This window comes from Amblyraja radiata, chromosome 33 (assembly GCF_010909765.2).
Source record: "Amblyraja radiata isolate CabotCenter1 chromosome 33, sAmbRad1.1.pri, whole genome shotgun sequence".
NCBI lineage: Eukaryota > Metazoa > Chordata > Chondrichthyes > Rajiformes > Rajidae > Amblyraja > Amblyraja radiata.
The window spans coordinates 29,273,823-29,293,194 of record NC_045988.1 but is presented as its reverse complement, the minus strand read 5'-3'; the positions used below and the strand labels follow the sequence as shown (position 1 = coordinate 29,293,194).

At 44.8% G+C, this 19,372-nt stretch overlaps 1 protein-coding gene across 6 annotated transcripts in view; it reads right to left on the bottom strand.

Moving 5' to 3' along the window:
- Window positions 1-19,372, bottom strand: part of arhgap32 (Rho GTPase activating protein 32) — a 539,690-nt gene that overhangs the window by 151,865 nt on the left and 368,453 nt on the right. For all 6 annotated transcript variants that reach the window (XR_004416763.1, XM_033049880.1, XM_033049882.1 and 3 more), the window contains 4 exons: window positions 16,284-16,376; window positions 10,994-11,116; window positions 6,423-6,500; window positions 526-607 (listed from right to left, as the gene is read on the bottom strand). Coding sequence is in view for 5 of the 6 variants with exons in the window: in XM_033049880.1 (XP_032905771.1) it covers window positions 526-607; window positions 6,423-6,500; window positions 10,994-11,116; window positions 16,284-16,376 (376 nt within the window). In the remaining variant the exon portion in view is untranslated. The remainder of the gene's footprint in view (window positions 1-525; window positions 608-6,422; window positions 6,501-10,993; window positions 11,117-16,283; window positions 16,377-19,372) is intronic.

Here is a 19,372-nt window from a genome sequence, read left to right as displayed (position 1 = left end):
AGAGAGTTAGATTTAGCTCTTGGGGCTAAAGGAATCAAGGGATATGTGGGAAAAAGCAGGAATGGGGTACTGATTTTAGATGATTAGCCATGATCATATTGAATGGCGGTGCTGGCTCAAAGGGCCGAATGGTCTATCCCTGCACCTATTGTTCTATGTTTCTAATTCACACAACTCTCAGATGTCCTCAAAAACAAGCATACCTCCTGCAGAGCAGCTCCATGCGTTTCTTGTCTCCCTAACTTTATCTGTTGCAGTTTAACATGAAAACACAAGATCTCCTGTGTTCATTGGACCTGACCCTGCAAATGCCGTTGTGTTATGTATGACTGGAGTGCAACAAGGCAATTTAACATGAGATATCCTGGGCATATTAACATTTTAGAGGAAGGCATTGCTGGCTATTACTGCTCCTCACACCCAGCTGCAGTATTAATATCTCAGCATCTAATCATTCCAATTGCCACATTAACGAGCACTGGCAATGCAGTGGCACAGTGGGCATCAGATGAAGGATTACTGTACCTGGCTTGGGCATTACGCTCGTCACAGAATGGGGAACTTTCTCATTAATGAGCTCTACACACTCGCTAGGAAAGAATCCAACCTGCAGGTCAAAGAAAGATATGAATAAGATACAGTAAACACTATTGCTAATTTACACATTTAAATTTCCAAGGAATTTACACACATTAATGAATCAAATACTTTTTCTCATGATATCAAACTGAGCAATTTCTGAAAATAAGATCTTGTTTCCATTTTAGCCATGAAAAGTTCTATTTCTTAGAAACCAAAATAAAAGCAGAAGATGCAGGGATACTCAGGACAGGCAGGCTCACAGAATGAGAAATAGTTAATGTTATCAGATCTCCCAACGGGCCGCGCGGCCAGAAGGTTTCCCGACGGGCCGCGGCTGTGGACTGGGAATGCGGCCGGAGGCATTTATCGAGGCGCAGCGGTCTCGATGTCTCCCGGATTGTCGCGTAGAAGCCTGGGTCGGGCGAAGCGGCCGACAGAGCCCGCAGTTGGGGCCCGGGTTGGAAGCACGGAGGCGTGAAGTGGGGCATCGACAGTGGTGAGGTCCCAGCGGTGGCAGCGGTGAAACCTCGCGAGATGGGGCCTCGGTGGTGGTGAAGCCTCGCGGCGGAGGCGATGCCTCATGGGTCGACGAGAGGATACTGTGGGAAGCTAGAGAAGAAATTGCAGGAGCCCTGGCTGAGATGTATGAATGTTCATTAGACACTGGTGAGGTGCCGGAAGACTGGAGAGTGGCTAATGTTGTGCTCTATTTAAGAAGGGCTGCAAGGAAAAGCCTGAGAACTATAGACCAGTAAGCCATAACATCTGTGGGAGACAAGTTACTGGAGTGTATTCTGAGGGATAATATAGACCAATTTGGATGGACTGGGGGTGATTAGGGATCACTGGCATGGTTTTGTGAGGGAGAGATTGTGTTTTATGAATCTGATTTGAGTTTTTTTGAAGAAGTAACCAAAAACGTTGATACGGGCAAAGTGATCTACGTGGGTGTCTACATGGACCAGCAACGCATTTGATAAGGTTCTGTATGGTGGGCTGCTGCAGAAGGTTACATCATATGGGATCCACGGAGAATGGATAGAGAATTGGCCATGAAAGGAAGCAGAGGATGATTATAGATGGTTGCTTTTTGGACTGGAAGCCTGTGCCTCAGGGATTGGTGCTGGGCCATTGGGGTTTATAGCAACAATTTGGATGAGATTGTAGAAAGCATGATTAGTAAATTTGGAGATGACACTAAAACATCGGGCCGTCAGGGCCCCGACCACGGGTGAACAAGGGAGGACTGTCTGAACTGTATTGCCTTCCACCAGTGAAGAATACTGTGGTGGATGTCTGTGTTGAATTATGTTGTGTATTGTGACTTTTTTACATTGTAACGCTGAATGGTAAATTACATTTCACTGCACCTTATGGCGCATGTGACAAGTAAATTTGAACTTGAACTTGAAAGTGAGTGGTTTGCAGATAGTAAAGATGGTTATCAAAAATTACAGCAAGATCTTGATTGGTTGGGCAAGCAGGCTGAGAAATGGTCAATGGAGTTTAATGTAGATAAGTGCATTTTCACGTCAAACTAAGGTAGGAAGTTCATAGTGAAAGGCAGGGCGTTGTAGACCAGAGAGATCAAGGAGTGCTGTCACATAGTTCCTTAAAAGTGGTCACGGTGGTTTTCGGTAGATTGGCCTTCATCAGTCAGGGCATTGAGTATTGACGTTGGGATGTTATATTAGTTGCACACATGTTAGTGAGGCCACATGTGGAGTAATGTTCAGTTGTGGTCACCCAACAATAGGAAGGATGTTGTTAAGCTGAAAGGACTGCACAAAGGATTTACAAGGATACTGCCAGGACTTGGGGGCCTGAGCTATACAGAGAGATTGAGCAGGCTAGGACTTTATTCCTTGGAGCACAGGAGGCTGAGGGGCGATCTTAAAGACATTGTTCATTCACCATGAGAATGGAAATCACAAACCAGAGGACATAGGTTTAGATTGAGAGGGTAAAGATTTAATAGGAACACGAGGAGCAACATTTTCAACACAGAGGGTGGCGGGTATATGGAATGAGCAGCCAGAGGAGCTAGTTAAGGAAGGTTCTATAACAACATTTAAAAGGTATTTGGACAGGTACATAGATAGGAAATGTTTGGAAGGATGGAAAGGTGGGACTGTTGTAGAAGTGACTTGGTCAGCATAGACAAGTTGGGCCTGATCCCATGCTGTATGACTATGACTACAATCAGTCTGACAGAGGGTCCCGACCCAAAACGTCATCTGTCCATTCCATCCAGAGGGGCTGAGTTCATCCAGCACTATGTTTCACTCTGTTCCAAGCTCTGTTGTGGCTGGAGATCACCAAGCAGACGGGGAAAATGGTTCATGGACGTATGTAAAGGTTCCTTGAAGAAGTGCAGCATTCCTACTGACCCCTTGGCCGATGACTGTTCCTTGAAGAAGTGCAGCATTCCTACTGACCCCTTGGCCGATGACTGTTCACACTCGGGAGGTTTGGGAATGGTACTGAGAGCCTGGAGGCCACGTTCTGAGAGCACACAGAAGGGGCAGGGGGAGCAGACCACCTCAGGATCATCGGACACGGAGCATGCAATCTCCACACAGGCAGCACTGAAGTTCAGGATTGAAGCCCCTGGTATCTGGCGTTGGGAGACAGAGGCTGTAATAGCTGTGCCACTGTGCTGTCATCATTTAATGACTAATTTATCATCTTTAGGTTTTCAGTTTCCTTTTATAATTTTAATGAAGTCAGTCATATAGCACAGGAAGGGGTCCTTCGGCCCAACATGTCCATGGCAACCTATTTGCCCATTTAAGTGTCTGTCTAAATGCCTTTTAAACATAATAATTGTATCTGACTCCAGCACCTCCTCTGGCAGCACTTTCATTGTTTTAGAGTTCCACAGGGATCAGTGTTGGGACCCTTGCTGTTTGCAGTATAGATGAATGAGCTGAACATTAATGTATTTAAGAAGGAACTGCAGATGCTGGAAAATCGAAGGTACACAAAAAAGCTGGAGAAACTCAGCGGGTGCAGCAGCATCTATAGAGCGAAGGAAATAGGCAACGTTTCGGGCCGAAACCCTTCTTCAGACTGATGGGGGGTGGGGCGGGGAGAAGAAAGGAAAAAGGAGGAGGAGCCTTTTTCCTTTTTCCTCCTTTTTCCTTTCTTCTCCCCGCCTCCCCACTCCCATCAGTCTGAAGAAGGGTTTCGGCCCGAAACGTTGCCTATTTCCTTCGCTCCATAGATGCTGCTGCACCCGCTGAGTTTCTCCAGCTTTTTTGTGAACATTAATGTAGATGGCTTGATCAGGAATTCACAAATGACATGGAAACTGGTGGAGTTATTAATAGTGTGGTGGAGTTATTGATAGAGATACAGCATGGAAACAAACCCTTCGGACCACTGCGCTCACACCAACCATCAATCACCCGTTCCATGTTATCCCACTTTCTCATGCACTCCCGACACACGAGGAGTAATTTACAGCGGCCAACTTTCATACAACTCCACACGTATTTGGGATGTGGGAGGAAACCAGAGCAGCCGGAGGAATCCCATGGAATCACAGGAGAACATGCAAGCTCCACACATATAGCACTCAAGGTCAGGATTGAACCCGGTCTCTGGTGCTGTGAGGCAGCAACTCTACAAGCTGTGCCACGATGCCATCCCTGGTTACAGGGTGATTGTGATGTATTGATAAAATAGGCTGAAAACTGTCAGATGGAGTTTAATCCAGAAATAGGAAAGGTGATGCACTTTGTGAGTACCAATGGCCACAGGCCATCCACCCTGAATGGTAAGATTGTAGGGGCTATAGAGATTTCAGTGTGAAAGTTCAAATATTTCTGAAGATGGTAGCACAGGTAAACAAGGATTAAGGAGGCATATGGGATATTGGCTTTCAATAGTCGGGACATTAAATACTAGAGAATGGAGGTTCTGCTCCAACTTTATCAAACATTGTTGAGGACTTCAGCTGGAGTACTGCATGTAGTTCTAGTCACCACAGTATAGGGAAGATATGATAGTGCTGCAGAGGGGATTCACCAGGATGTTGCTTGGGATGGAAGATATCAGTTGTAAGGATAGATTGCAGAGACTAGCTCTATTTCGATGGAGCAGAGGATGTTAAGAAGAGACATGATTGAGGTATATAAAATTATGAGAGGTAACAGTAGGGTAGATTGCAGGTACCGTTTCCTCTTATCAGAGATAGATAAAACTGGAGGGCAGATTTAAAGCAAGAAGGATGAGAATGAGAGGAGATCTTAAGGCAATCTTTTTTACCTGGGGGAGTGATGGTAAGTAGAGTCAAGAATAGTATTTAGCTACTGATCTATGGGTCAAGTGCTGGAAGATGAGTTTAATATAAATAGGAGCACATTGATTGGTGTGGACATGATGGGCCGAATGGCCTGTTTCCATGCTCTCTCGCTCTGTAAAGGCTGAATTGAATAAACGGTTATTCCATTCATTAGAAAGATTTTAAATTGTAACTTAGTAATAAAGCTGCCTGAAATGTGCCATGTGCAATAAAGAAATATTCCTTTCACAGCAACTGATAAAAGACGTGGACAATGAAATGTCACAATAAACCAGCATAAAGGAGGGAATTTGAGCTTGAAGCCAAGGGATGTAGACAAGGTACTAAACGAGTACTTTGTATCTGTATTCCCAAGGACATAATGGAGAATACTAATATGCAAGGGCAGTTTCAGAATAAAAAGGTGGTGTTGAGGCTCCAAAGGGCCCGATGAGATGTATCCCAGGTTATTGAGAGTGGAAAGAGAGAAGATTGCAGATGTCTTGACGAAGATCTTTGCAACTTCACCAGCACAGGCCTGGTCCTAGAAGACAGAGTAGCCAACATTGTTTCTCTGTTCAAGAAGGGAAGAAGAGATAATCCAGGGAACGAAAAGCTCTGAGAATCATGGCGACTGTTGCAGAAAGACTCAGTGGGCTGGTTCTATAGATTATGTACTTATTGTACTTGTGTCTGGCAATAATTTTCAGATCTGCATGCAAAAGAAAATAAATCACCGAACCTTGGTACAGATGATAATAAAGGAACAATTGAACCATTTTAGGAATGGATATGATTAAAATTGACAAGGATAAAAGTGAAGCAAAAGTGACCAAACAGCATTGGACGATAAATGCGTACTTTTAGGGCAGAAAGTACAAACCTGTTTAGTCAAGATATGTAGCACAAGGAATGAAATACCTTTGATGACTGAGTTTAATTCATTTACTACAATGATCACATTCAATTTAGCATACATTTAACAAATCATTCATTCAAACTTGCTAAATTGTCAAAAGTAAGTCCACAAATTATTCTGCTAGGGTAGTTTACAACCCAATGGTGTGAACATTGAATTCGCCAATTTTATCCAATTTTAGGCAATCCCCCCCCCCCTCTCTTTTCCACCATTATTTACATACCCATTTTCGGGTACACACCCATTTCTCCCACTATCCGCCCCCACTTTCCCTTCCAACAATATCCCTTCTTTTATGTTTACATTTCTCTCCTCTTCTCTCCCAACCTTGCACCCGTTTGTTTCCTTTGTATCTCTAGCTTGTCTGCCTCACCTATCACATGCCAGGCTTTGTCCCCCCCCCCTCCCCATCTCTTTTACAGTTTTCTTCCCCTGTACAATCAGTGTAAATAAGGGTTCTGACCCAAAATGTCACCTACCCATGCTCTCCAGAGCCACTGAGTTACTCCAGCACTTTGTGTGCTTTTTGTAAACCAGCATCTGCACTTCAATGTGCCCACAGCTTATAACATGCCAGTTCACCACCCATTCACTAATACATCCACACAAGCACACATTGCACCAAGCTCTTACCTGAAACCCATGCTTTCCCCTCCACCATGTGGTATCTTCCTTGGGGGGCATGTCAATAACAGACACAATATCTCCAACCTAGAAAACATGGAATAAGCAAGACTTCAGTAAATCATTCCACAGCTTCCCTGGCACATTACATTATTCTTCCACCTAAAAAGGCTTTCTTAAAATCGATATTTAATACGTGATGAATCCTGTCAAATCACAAACAAGGTCAAAACATATCTGCGCAACAATGAAGATGCAACTTTCAAAGCACTGTCTGGAGAAGCACAAGAATCACAACTAATTGAGGAGCACACAACATTAATAAGTAGTAAATCTGGATCGGTTTTATTTGTAAGTCAGTTTGAAAGAGTCAGTCGGGTCCCTGGTGATATACAGTGACTACTTGAACTAGGCTGTTTTTATAATGCTGTGTGTTAATAGCCATTCTCATCATTCCTTACCAAGAATATAAGAGTGAAAGAAACCTTTGGCATCAATCACCAGTCCATCAAGTACTAGCATCCCACCCCATTTCCCCATTACTCAGTCTCACATCCCTCACCTGCACAAGAACACGAAGAAAAGGTAGCGAGAGCAAAGAACATAAATATCTGCACCCGCTGAGTTTCCCCAGCAATTTTGTGTACCTTCTATAAATATCAGCAGAGTGGCCTGCATGACCCCAGGCGTGCTCCGCCATTCAGTAAGAATGCAACTGATCCGAGCTTTGATCTCAACCTCACTTTGCTGCATAATTTCCTTGCTTTGTTTGCACCATGGGTACACTGAATTCACATCTCTCTGGAATACAGGATTCACCTCCACCAAAGAGAAAATGTATCCAAATTTCAGTATTAAAAATGAACTTTCCTGAAACTATACCCAATATTCAGGGGAAATCCTCTCACTATCTCTCTGGTCAAACCAGATCTGACTCCGATTATATTTTAATAAGACTCTCTAAATTCCAGAGAATATTGGCCCAGCCTGCTTATTCTTTTCTCACAAGATAACCCCTTCATATCTGGAACCAATCAACTGAATTTCCTCTGATTTTACTCCAAGAAAACCTTCTTTAAACAAGACGCAATCTGCAGTCAGCAGTCCATGTGTGGCCTCGAGAAATTCCCAACTATGGAAGGTGCAACACCTGAACTTTCAGCTATTTGCGTCTCACAGCCAAGGAGCCAAACGTGTGAAATGGTGATTACTTTGGTTCCAATCTAGTCTACTGCATTCTTGTTCACAATGTTGTCTCCCCTAAACTGGAGAAACTAAATGCCGATTGGGTGATTGCAGAGTGTCTGTGTTCAGTCCAAAGTGTGACTCTGAACTTCCAGTATTCTGCCACTTAATTTGCTATCCCCTCCCGCTCAGATGTTTCTGTCCATGGCCTCCTGCACTGCTACAGCAAAGCGTAATGCAAGCTTGAGATCCAACACCAAATCTTCTGTCTGAGCACCCAACATCCTTCCAAACTCATTGCAGAAATCGTGTTCTATACAGTTATAGCAAGATCCAAATAGGAAGAAAGATTCTAAGGAGAGTAGGAGGCAACCGTGGCTGACAAGAGAAGTTAGGGATAGAATAAAACATAAAAGAAAAGATGTATAACACAGCAAAGAGGAGCCAGAAGCCAGAGGATTGGGAAACTTACATAGGACAACAGAAGGAAACAAAACGGGCAATATGGGCTGAAAAGATGAAGTACGAGGGGTAGCTAGCCAGGAATATAAAGAAGGACAGTAAAAGCTTCTTTAGATATGTTAAGGGAAAAAGAATAGCAAAGTCAAATGTGGGTCTCTTGAAGGCAGACACGGATGAAATTATTATGGGTAACAAGGAAATGGCAGAAGAGTTGAACAGGTACTTCGGATCTGTCTTCACTAAGGAAGACATAAACAATCTCCCAGATGTACTGGAGGACAGAGGATCTAAGGGGGTAGAGGAACTGAAAGAAATGTTCATTAGGCGAGAAATAGTATTGGGTCGGCTAATGGGACTGAAGGATGATAAATCCCCTGGACCTGATGGTCTGCATCCCAGGGTCCTCAGAGAGGTGGCTCTAGAAATAGTGGACGCATTGGTGATCATTTTCCAATGTTCAATAGATTCAGGATCAGTTCCTGTGGATTGGAGGATAGCTAATGTTATCCCACTTTTCAAGAAAGGAGCGAGAGAGAAAACGGGGAATTACAGACCAGTTAGTCTGACTTTGGTGGTGGGAAAGATGCTGGAGTCAATTATTAAAGAGGTAATAATGGGGCATTTGGATAGCAGTAAAAGGATTAGTCCAAGTCAACATGGATTTATGAAAGGTAAATCATGCTTGACAAATCTTCTGGAATTTTTTGAGGATGTGACAAGTAAAATGGATGAAGGGGTGCCAGTGGATGTAGTGTATCGGAGAAAACCCATGCAGGTCACAGGGAGAATACAAACTCCGTACAGACAAGCACCCGTAATCAGGATCGAACCCGGATCCCTGGTGCTGTAAGGCAGCAATTCTACCGCTGCGCCACCGTGCTGCCCTTTCCATTAAATCTTGTCCCTCCCACCTTAAACCTATGTCCTCTTTTTTTTGATTCCCCTACTCTGTGTATTCACCCTATATATATTCCCCTCTTGATATACATTATAAGATCACCCTTCATCCTTCTACACCCCATGGAATAAAGTCCTAGCCTGCCCGAAATCTCTCTATAGCTCAGGCCCCTAAATGTTGGTAATATCCTCATAAGTCTTCTGAGCCCTTTATCCAGTTTAACAGAGCAGTGACCAAAACTGAACACAATACACCAAATGCAGCCTCATCAATGTCTTGTACAGACGTCTAGAACATAACATGCAAACTTCCATATTCAATACCCTGACTGATAAAGGCCAATGTACCGAAAGCCTCTTGACTACCATATCTACATACGATGCCACTTTCAAGGAATCATGTACCTGCACACCTAGATCTCTCTGCTCCACAACACGCCCCAGGGCTCTGCCACTCATTGTAGTCCTGCCTTCATTTGACTTCCCTAATGCAACATCTCACACTTATATGCACTAAACTACATTAACAATTACAGCCCAACTGATCAAGATCCTGCGGTTAGTTTTGTTAACCATCTACACTATCTATGACACCACCCAGCTGCTATCTATGATACCACCCACTTTGGTGTCCTTCTCAATACTCTCCAGTAATTTACCTACCACAGATGTTAGGCTCACTGGTCTATAGTTCTCAGGCTTCTCCTCGTAACCCTTCTTAAATAGACACAACAGTGTCTCTCGTCTTTTGGCACCTCACCCGTGTCTAATAATGATTCATGTATCTCAGCCAAGGCTCTTGTCAGGACCTTTGGTGTTTGTCATAAATCTAAATCTTAGATGAGAAAGTAGCTGCTCTGATTAACAGGTATGCTGACAACACAAAAATAAAAGTTGTCTAAGGATATAGAAGGACATGGATCATCTGGAAAGTTGTAGCGGTGGGGGTGGGGGGGGAGAGGGAGGATGGTGACAATTGAATGTGAGATATTGCACTTTGGAAAGTCAAATTCTTGGAAGGCACACAGAGGACATGACAGGAACCTTAAGAGCATTGGTGCACAGAGGGATCTTCATAGCTTCCTAAAAATGGTGGCATACGTGAAAACAGAGTGGAGAGACTGGTGCACTTGTCTTCATAGGTCGAGACATTGAATGGCTGGGACATCATGCTGCTGCTGTACAACCCGTGGCTAGACCCCATTTGGTGTATTACGCAAAGTTTGTGTTTCCACACGACACAAAGTACATGGTAACATTAGAAAACATGTAGAAGAGATTCACCAGGATGTTGCTTGGCATGGAGGGCTGTGGTTACAATGGAGATTGGATAGGCCGGGTTTTCCATACTGAAACATTGGAGGCTGAGGGTGATCGATCATAGAAGGGACATAGATTAGGTAGGTCGGTTTTTTCCCCAGGGCAGGGGAATCTAAAACTAGAGGGCAAAGATTTAAGGTGAGGGGTAGGTTTATCTAATGGGTAGGTTTTTCACACTGAATGATGTGGCTATCTGGAATGAGCTACCTCAGGAGGAACAGTAACAACGTTTAAAAGTCATTTGGAAAGGCACTTGAATAGGAAAGGTACACGGGCCTAACCCAGGCAAATGAGATAAGCACCAAAGGGCATCAGGACAGCATTGATAAGTTGAGCAATGAAGCTCTAGTCTGTGTGGTACAGCCCTACGTTTCTATGAGACTCCTTAAGATATGGCTCTAATTTTTGGACTAAGCCGGGATTCCCAACCAACAGAAGGAATTTCTTCCTAACTTCCCTATCAATTATTCTGAGTGCCTTGAAAATGTTAAATCAACCCATAACCTTCTAAAGTTGAGGGAATACATTGAGTACTTGTGTAATTCCTGTCAAATATTCTTAAATCAAAGAATGCCATTTCAATGACATTAACTAAACAAGTTAGCGATTACACAACTTCAAATTTTTCAGAAAGGGAAATAGATTAGAAAGTTTAAAAACAAGAACAATTTTCATCTGCTTCACATTTGTTGCAACTGTTGGTTATGGCAGCCTACCTCAAAAGACAGCTCATCTCCAGCCTGTGCGATGTATCGCTTAATCACATGAGCAGCAGCAATGGCAGGAACATTGATGGAGGACTCTTCGTGTACCAGTAGATGGTTCCCTTTGTTATCTATCTGTGAGAAGATCCAGCAATCATGTAGCATTCATCAAGAGAGGGGGGGGGGGGGGGGGGGGGGTAACAACAAACAACTGTAAACTACACGTTAAATAATATGCATTCTAGACACATGAAACCAATTACGCCCAAGAAGTGTCTAGACTGTTTCTCCAACAGGAACCCATCCATTCTTCATGAAAGGATTCCTGCAGGAAGTGAAGACCAGGTCAGAAGAGGCCGATCTGTTTATGCTGAGATAACTAATCGCAGACGGGATAACAGTGGGAATGCTCAATAAATTCAGAGCTGGTGGGCTGCAATAGGAATTTACAGCAAAATAATCAGACATTTCCTACCCTGATAAAGCCCCAAAGAGTCATAGATGAGAACATTGTCAGTTATAATTGGCTCACCAATGTCGTGTTGGGGAGGATATCAGCCAGCCAGACTTGGTCTGGCTTAGATATGAGGTCGACTCTTCTATGGAAACATAGAAAATAGATGCAGGAGGAGGCCATTCGGCCCTTCGAGCCAGCACTGCCATTCATTATGATCATGACTGATCACAATCAATAACTCGTGCCTGCCTTCTTCCCGTATCCCTTGATACCACTAGCCCCTAGAGCTCTATTTAACTCTCTCCGCAAATTCACAACTCTCTGGGTGAAAACGTTTTTTATAGAAACATAGAAATAGGTTTCTCTCTGAAACAGGTTTCTGTCTGTTTCTCTCTGAAACAGCGTAGCAAACCATTCAGTTGCAATAAACCACTCAAAAGCCACGAAAAACAAAAACAAATGGATCACCTGGAATTGACTGAGACATTAAAAGGGACAACGGCAAAAAGTTGCCCTTTTGACCCTGCAGTCTTCATTTTGTGCCACAATTGGGAGAGGAATATGCACGTAACTTCCAGTCAGCATCCCAGACACCCCCATCTCCACTCCTGGCCATGTTCTGTCCCACCGACACAGTCAAGAGGGAACTGCTCGTGGAATCCTGAATATTAACTCAGGAACCCATAAAATCTCTTGTCATCAGGTTAAACTTGGGCAGGTAAACCTTCCGCTAATTACCATCTACTGTCCCCACAGCTGATGAATGCAACACGTGGAATATTACTTCAACGGTTCAATGGTACTTTTTAGTAACGTGTACATTGAAATTCTTTTTTTGCGCACAGTTCAGTGACAATCCTACTATACATTAGGCACAATCATACCAAGTATGACCACACAAGGGTCCTGAGTCAGTACACAAGGGTTGCCATGCTTTAGGCTCCATGCAGTATCCTTCAAGTCTTGAATTTTTTTTTAAATGGTGGAGACTTAAACTTGCAGTCTCAAAGGACTGCTGTCCTGATGGCGGCACTGGGTCAGAGTTGCAGGGGTCGTCCTAGCCAGACGCTGTGTCGATGTCCACTAGTGCTGCTCCACTGTTCCATGCCGGTTCCACTTGGAGCAGTGCCTAATCTGAGTCCCAGGCTGCTTCAGGGCCTCCAATGGCCCACTCCGCCAACACAAACACTTCAATGCCCGGACATTAGTCCTTCACCTCCAACGGCCATAGGTCAGCCTCTGTGCTGCAGGGTGCCTCCCACAGTCGAGCCAGAGCTGGAGGTAAAGCTCACTTTCATCATTCTTTCCCTCCGCCTGCCGCCATCAATTTGAAGGGTAAATGGGAATGGGACACCGTAAATGGGACAGGATGCAAACAGATCCAGCAGTTGAGCATTGCACGTCCATAAGGTGCTATGGGCCGTCGGCAGGAACCAAATGGGAGTCAAATGGGGGAAAATGGAGGAGGACTGGCCAAATGTTGTGTCTTCCACCACAGTGATGAATGCTGTGGTGGATGTTTGTGTTACATTTTTATTGTGTATTGGTGTGTTCTTTCTCATTGTACCACTGCTGGCAAATTCATTTCACTTACACTTTATGTGCAATGTGACGAATAAAACCGTATTGTATCACAATCTGCCACTTCATGGCCCAGCATATACCCCCGCTCTGTCATCACCATCAAACCAGGGGATTGACGCTATCCAAAATTGCTCAGGTATGTCCTGACCACAAGAAGCAGGACACATCCAACCGGGCCAATTACCTCTCCATTAGTCTATTCTAGATCATCATCACAGCGACAGAAGTGAACATCGATAGCTTTAACAAGCTGCATTTGCTTTGCAACAGCCAGCTCACGGCCCAGTTTGGATTGCATTAAAGTCACTCAACTCCTGACCTTATTACAGCCTTGCCCCAGACATGGTCAGAGGAGCTGAAGTCCAGAAGTGAATTAACTGCTCTCAACGGTACCCGGATGTGGTGCCGATGGACCAGAAGCCGAAGCAAAGAAGTGGAAGCCAAAACGCCAAATAACTGATGGAAACGAAACCGAAAAGCCAACTAACCATAAGGCTGCGTCGCCTAAAAGCAAACTCATCGAATGGCCACTCTGCCGAAACGCCACCTACCTGCGTCGCCTACAAGCTAATGGACCGAATGTCGCTCAACAGAAAAGTCAAATAACAGACATGACGTTGCCGGGGGGCGGGACTTGTCCGCGATTGGTCCAGACCCCCGCGTCCATCACATCACTGTGGAGGGATGAACATTGTCCCACGCCTCCGCTCCACCCGACCCACAGCCCACGGAGGGTGGCCCTGGGAGAGTGGGGGCTGTCCCGCCTTTCGGGTAGGTGGCATTTCGACAGAGCGGGCATTCGGTGAGTTTGCTTTTAGGCGACGCAGCCTTTCGGTGAGTTGGCTTTTAGGCGTCCCGCCCTTACGGTTAGTTTGCATTTAGGCGTCCCACCCTTTCGGTTAGTTGGCATTTTCGGCTTTGTTTCCATTCGGTTATTTGGCTTCCACTTCTTTGCTTCGGCTTCGGCTTCTCGTCCGTCGGCGCCACGTCCGCACACGCTCTCAACATCAAGGCAGCATTTGATGGAGTGTGGCATCCTGGAGTTCTGGCTGAAGTGGAGTCAGTGTGAATTGGAATCATCTCCAGCACAAAAGAAGATGAAGGTGCCTGTGGCAATGGTTTCCCTGCAGTTCTTCAGGGAAGTGTCCTAGGCCCAACCATCTTCAAGTTGCTTCATCTATGCTCTTCACTCAATCATATGGTCAGAAGTGGGCATGTTCTTTGATGTTTTGCACCATGATTATGATTAGTTACTGAAGCAGTCCACATCCAAATGCAGCAAGATCTGGACAATATCTAGGCCTGGGACCATTGGCGGCAAGTAACATTCATGCCACACAGGTGTCAGGTAATGACGATATCCAACATGAGAAAATCCAGCCATCACCCCCTGACATTCAACGGCATTACCTTCACTGAATCTCCCTCGAGTAATATTTTGTGGGGATTACCAGTGACCAGAAACGGAACTGGAGTAGCCATGTACATACAAGAGCCGGTCAGAGAATAGGAACCCTGCAGTTCCCAAAGCCTATCTAGAAGGCACAAGGCAGGAGTGTGATGGAATACATTGCATTTGCCTGGATCAGCGCAACTTCAACAACACCCAAGTTTGACAGAGTATGAGACAGCAGCCACTTTATGCACAATCACCCACTCACTCCACCACTAATGTTTGGTGGCAGCAGTTTGCATCATCTATAGGATGTACTGCAGCAACTCACCAATACTCCTTCAACAACACTTTCCAAACCCACAACCTCTACCATCTATGGCATAGAAACATAGAAAATAGGTGCAGGAGTAGGCCATTCAGCCCTTCAAGCAAGGACCGCCATTCAATATAATCACGGATGATCATCCAAAATCAGTACCCCGTTCCCGCTTTTTCCCCATATCCCTTGATACCTTTAGCCCTACAAGGGCAGTAAACCCTTGGGGACACCACCACCTGGAACTCGTCCTCTAAGCCATACACCACCCCGACTTGGGAATATATCTCCCTTCTTACACTGACGCTGGGTCAAAATCGTGGAATTGTAACAGTATCGTGGTAAACCTACACGTCAATGACTGCGGCAGTTCAAGAAGGCAGTAGCTCATTACCACCTTCTCAATGGTAGTTGGGAATCTACACCATGAATGAACGGTCAACGAAAGGGAACATTGGGACAAAAAAAAGCATTAATAAAAAGGAAATGAAAGCATTGCTTTATGCTCGTCAGTCTAATTGTTAATCTTGTTTCACCTGTAAGTGATTCACCTACATTTTTCTGAAGGACCCCATGAGATTATCAAAATTTCATAAAGACATTGGAACAAATTGCATCATCTCATCCCCTCCCATCAGTTTCCAGTTCTGAAGTAAACTTAACTCTGCTTCTCTCTCCGCAGCTGCTATTTACTCTGATGAGCATTTCTGGCATTTTTATATTATCATTTCAGATTTCTGGCACTGCAGTTTTCTGATTTTAATGGCCATTCCATACTCACACACACACAAACAAATATTAATTAAAAGTATGGTATGTGATTCAATTTGGGGTAGATGAGATATTCTGAACGGTCTGGCTATGGTTCAATCAGTGGCCGGGGATCTTGCCCGTGAAGGAGACAAACATTGCCGTCAGCCATCCCAGTATTCAGACAGATAAAATGTCTACTGACAACTGAGACACAGTGGATGGGTTAACTCTGGAGGTAGACAAGAAGGGCTGGATGCGTTAAGACTCAATAACTATCCCTAAGTGTATACATTACGTATCTGAAGGTCAGAACCTGGATGAGAAACAGAAAGAAAAGTGATACGAACAATAGTCATGTGGATACAGGGAGAGAAGCCATTGCTGATCACTGTCAGGGCCTGACAGGGTGAAGCAGAGCCCGAGTTCCAGCTTTGACCAGCGATCCCCGCACATTAACACTCTCCTATGCACACTAGGGAGAATTTACAATTATACCAAGTCAATTAACCTACAAACCTTTACGTTTTTGGAGTGTGGGAGAAAACCAGAGATCCCGGAGAAAAACCCACGCAGGTCATGGGGAGAACGTGCAAACTCTGTACAGACAAGCACCTGTAGTCAGGATCGAACCCGGGTCGAACTCAGAGTAGTATCTGTTCACTGACCATTTCACCTGAAACCCTGTTTCGCTTGCTGCAGATGCTAGTGACCTGTTGAGTAACTAAGCATTTCTACCCACTACCTAAAGACAACTCTGTAATAGTACCCAAGCAGGGTGCAAAATGAGAGTCCGTACCTCCATCCATGTGAGAGCAGGCCCACAGTTGATCTTATTATCAGCTATGACAGAGAGCCTGGCAAGATACGCCATCAGCATCTGGGTAACAGTCTGTAAAAATAAAAGGCAGATGGTTAAAGCAGACACCCCTGACATAGACACAAAGTGCAAAATGTTTCCAAATGTTAACAGAATGAAATAGTTAAATACGTCTTGCAGCCCATACAGGTAAAAAGTGAAATGGCTTGCTAATGCATTGATAGCTCTATGAACAGATAGAGATAAGAAGAGCCACCTCCTCCCTTTAATACAGGAATCTGAAAAGAAACGTTCTGCAAACAGAGACTGGATATTTTTCCATCCCTGGAATGGAACAGCATTCACTGAATGCAATACATTCTCCAAATTCATTAGGGCGGACACATCTGTGGAGAAGAGAACTAAAAGGAACTACGTGACAGGAACAGTGAAACCAGAATCGAGCTGGGACTAGACTGTCAGACACAGTAAAGCAGGGATTATGATTGCAAATCATAAGGAGGAAACAACGGGAGCACAGATCAAAGACAGGGGTGGCAGATGTAGCAGAAACCTAAGGTGCATCAGCAGAGATTGAAGTAAGTACAAATTAAAAATAGAGATCAAAGGGAGAGCGGGAATCAGACGTGGACATGAACAAATAAAGAGAATAAGGAGAAATGGGATGTCAGGGAGAGAAAGGCAGCGAGATTCAGAGAGAGAGAAGACAAAAACAAGAAGAACAGGATCTGGGTGTTACAGACAGAGGGAGGCAGAGACAGTGAGAGAGCACATGTCAGAGGAAGATGTGTGCTACAAGGGAGAGGCAGGAGCAATGTTGAAGAGATTGGGGGGTAGAGTTAAGAGCGTATATGAGGCATAAAACCTCATGTTCATATGTCATGTGAGCAGAATTAGGCCATTTGGCCCATCCAGTCTACTCTGCCATTCAATCAATGCTGATGTATTTTTCCCTCTCATGACTCGTGGTCCATGACTCGGCTCCATACAACAGGGTGGGGAGGAGAACGGTTCTGTCGACCAACAATTTTGTTTCAGCCTTTAGGTCTCGGTCTTCCAAGACTCTTTTCCTGAGTCTGGCGTAGGCTCTGCTGGCACAACTCAGGCGATGGTTGACCTCAGAGTCGATGTCAGCTTTTGTGGATAGAATGCTGCCACGATAGGGGAAGTGGTCAACGTTTTCAAGAGTGGTGTCGTCCACTTTTATAGTGGGCTGGTTGGGTGGAAGTTGATGTAGGACCTGGGTCTTCTTGATATTTAAGGCTAGGCCTATGGCTCTATATGCCTTGCCTCAGAACTGCTGTAGATTTGGGAGCAACAGCAGCAGGAGGTTAGCAAGAGATACGACTGATTGGCTCTAGCCCAAGTGGGAGGAGAGAAGTGAATAGGGCTGTTGAGCCAAAACCAAAAAGGCCTAAGGCAGGCAACGCCATTGTAGTGGGAGACTCCATTGTGAGAGGTACGGACAGGGGTTTCTGCGGCAACAGACGGGATGCGAGGATGGTGTGCTGCCTTCCTGGTGCCAGGATCCAGGATGTCACGGACAGAGTGCAGAAAATCCTCAAGGGCGAAGGTGAACATCCAGAAGTGGTAGTGCATGTCGGCACAAACAATGTCAGAAAGAAGGGGATGAATATTCTGCAGCGTGACTTTAGAGAGCTCGGAAAAATGCTGAAAAGCAGGACCTCCAGGGTTGTTATCTCCGGTTTGCTTCCAGTTCCTCGTGCTGGCGAGAGCAGGAACAGGGAGATACGGGACCTGAACGTGTGGCTGAGGAACTGGTGCACGGGGCAGGGATTTAGATTCTTAGATCACTGGGATCTGTTTTGGGGTAAGGGGGAACTGTACAAAAGGGACGGATTGCATCTTAACAGGTGTGGGACCAGAATTCTGGCAGGCAGGTTTGCCACTGCTACACGGGTGGTTTTAAACTGAATAAGGGGGGTGGGGTGTCGAATGGGATAGTGGAGGATGGAGTTAAAGGGAAAGGGTTTCTTAAATGTGTGAGCGTAGAGACAGAGGGGTGTAAAATGAGGGTAGAAGCAATAGGTAGCAAGGTGAAAAGTAAAAGTGGCAGGCAGACAAAACCAGGGCAAAAACCAAAAAGGGCCACTTTTCAACATAATTGTATAAGGGGTAAGAGCGTTGTAAAAACAAGCCTGAAGGCTTTGTGTCTCAATGCAAGGAGCATTCGTAATAAGGTGGATGAGTTGAATGTGCAGATAGCTATTAATGACTATGATATAGTTGGGATCACGGAGACATGGCTCCAGGGTGACCAAGGCTGGGAGCTGAACATCCAGGGATATTCAATATTCAGGAGGGATAGAGAGAAAGGAAAAGGAGGTGGGGTAGCGTTGCTGATTAGAGAGGAGATTAACGCAATGGAAAAGAAGGACATTAGTTTGGAGGATGTGGAATCGGTATGGGTAGAGCTGCGAAACACTAAGGGGCAGAAAACGCTGGTGGGTGTTGTGTACAGGCCACCTAACAGTAGTAGTGAAGTTGGAGATGGTATCAAACAGGAAATTAGAAATGCGTGCGACAAAGGCAAAACCGTTATAATGGGTGACTTCAATCTACATATAGATTGGGTGAATCAAATTGGCAGGGGTGCTGAGGAAGAGGATTTCTTGGAATGTATGCGGGATAGTTATCTAAATCAACATGTAGAGGAACCAACGAGAGAGCAGGCTATTCTAGATTGGGTATTGAGTAATGAGGAAGGGTTAGTTAGCAGTCTTGTTGTACGTGCCCCCTTGGGCAAGAGTGACCATAATATGGTTGAGTTCTTCATTAGGATGGAGAGTGACATTGTTAATTCAGAAACAATGGTTCTGAACTTAAAGAAAGGTAACTTTGAGGGTATGAGACGTGAATTGGCCAAGATTGACTGGCAATTAATTCTAAAAGGGTTGACGGTGGATATGCAATGGAAGACATTTAAAGACTGCATGGATGAACTACAAAAATTGTTCATCCCAGTTTGGCAAAAGAATAAATCAGGGAAGGTAGTGCATCCATGGATAACAAGGGAAATCAGGGATAGTATCAAAGCGAAGGATGAT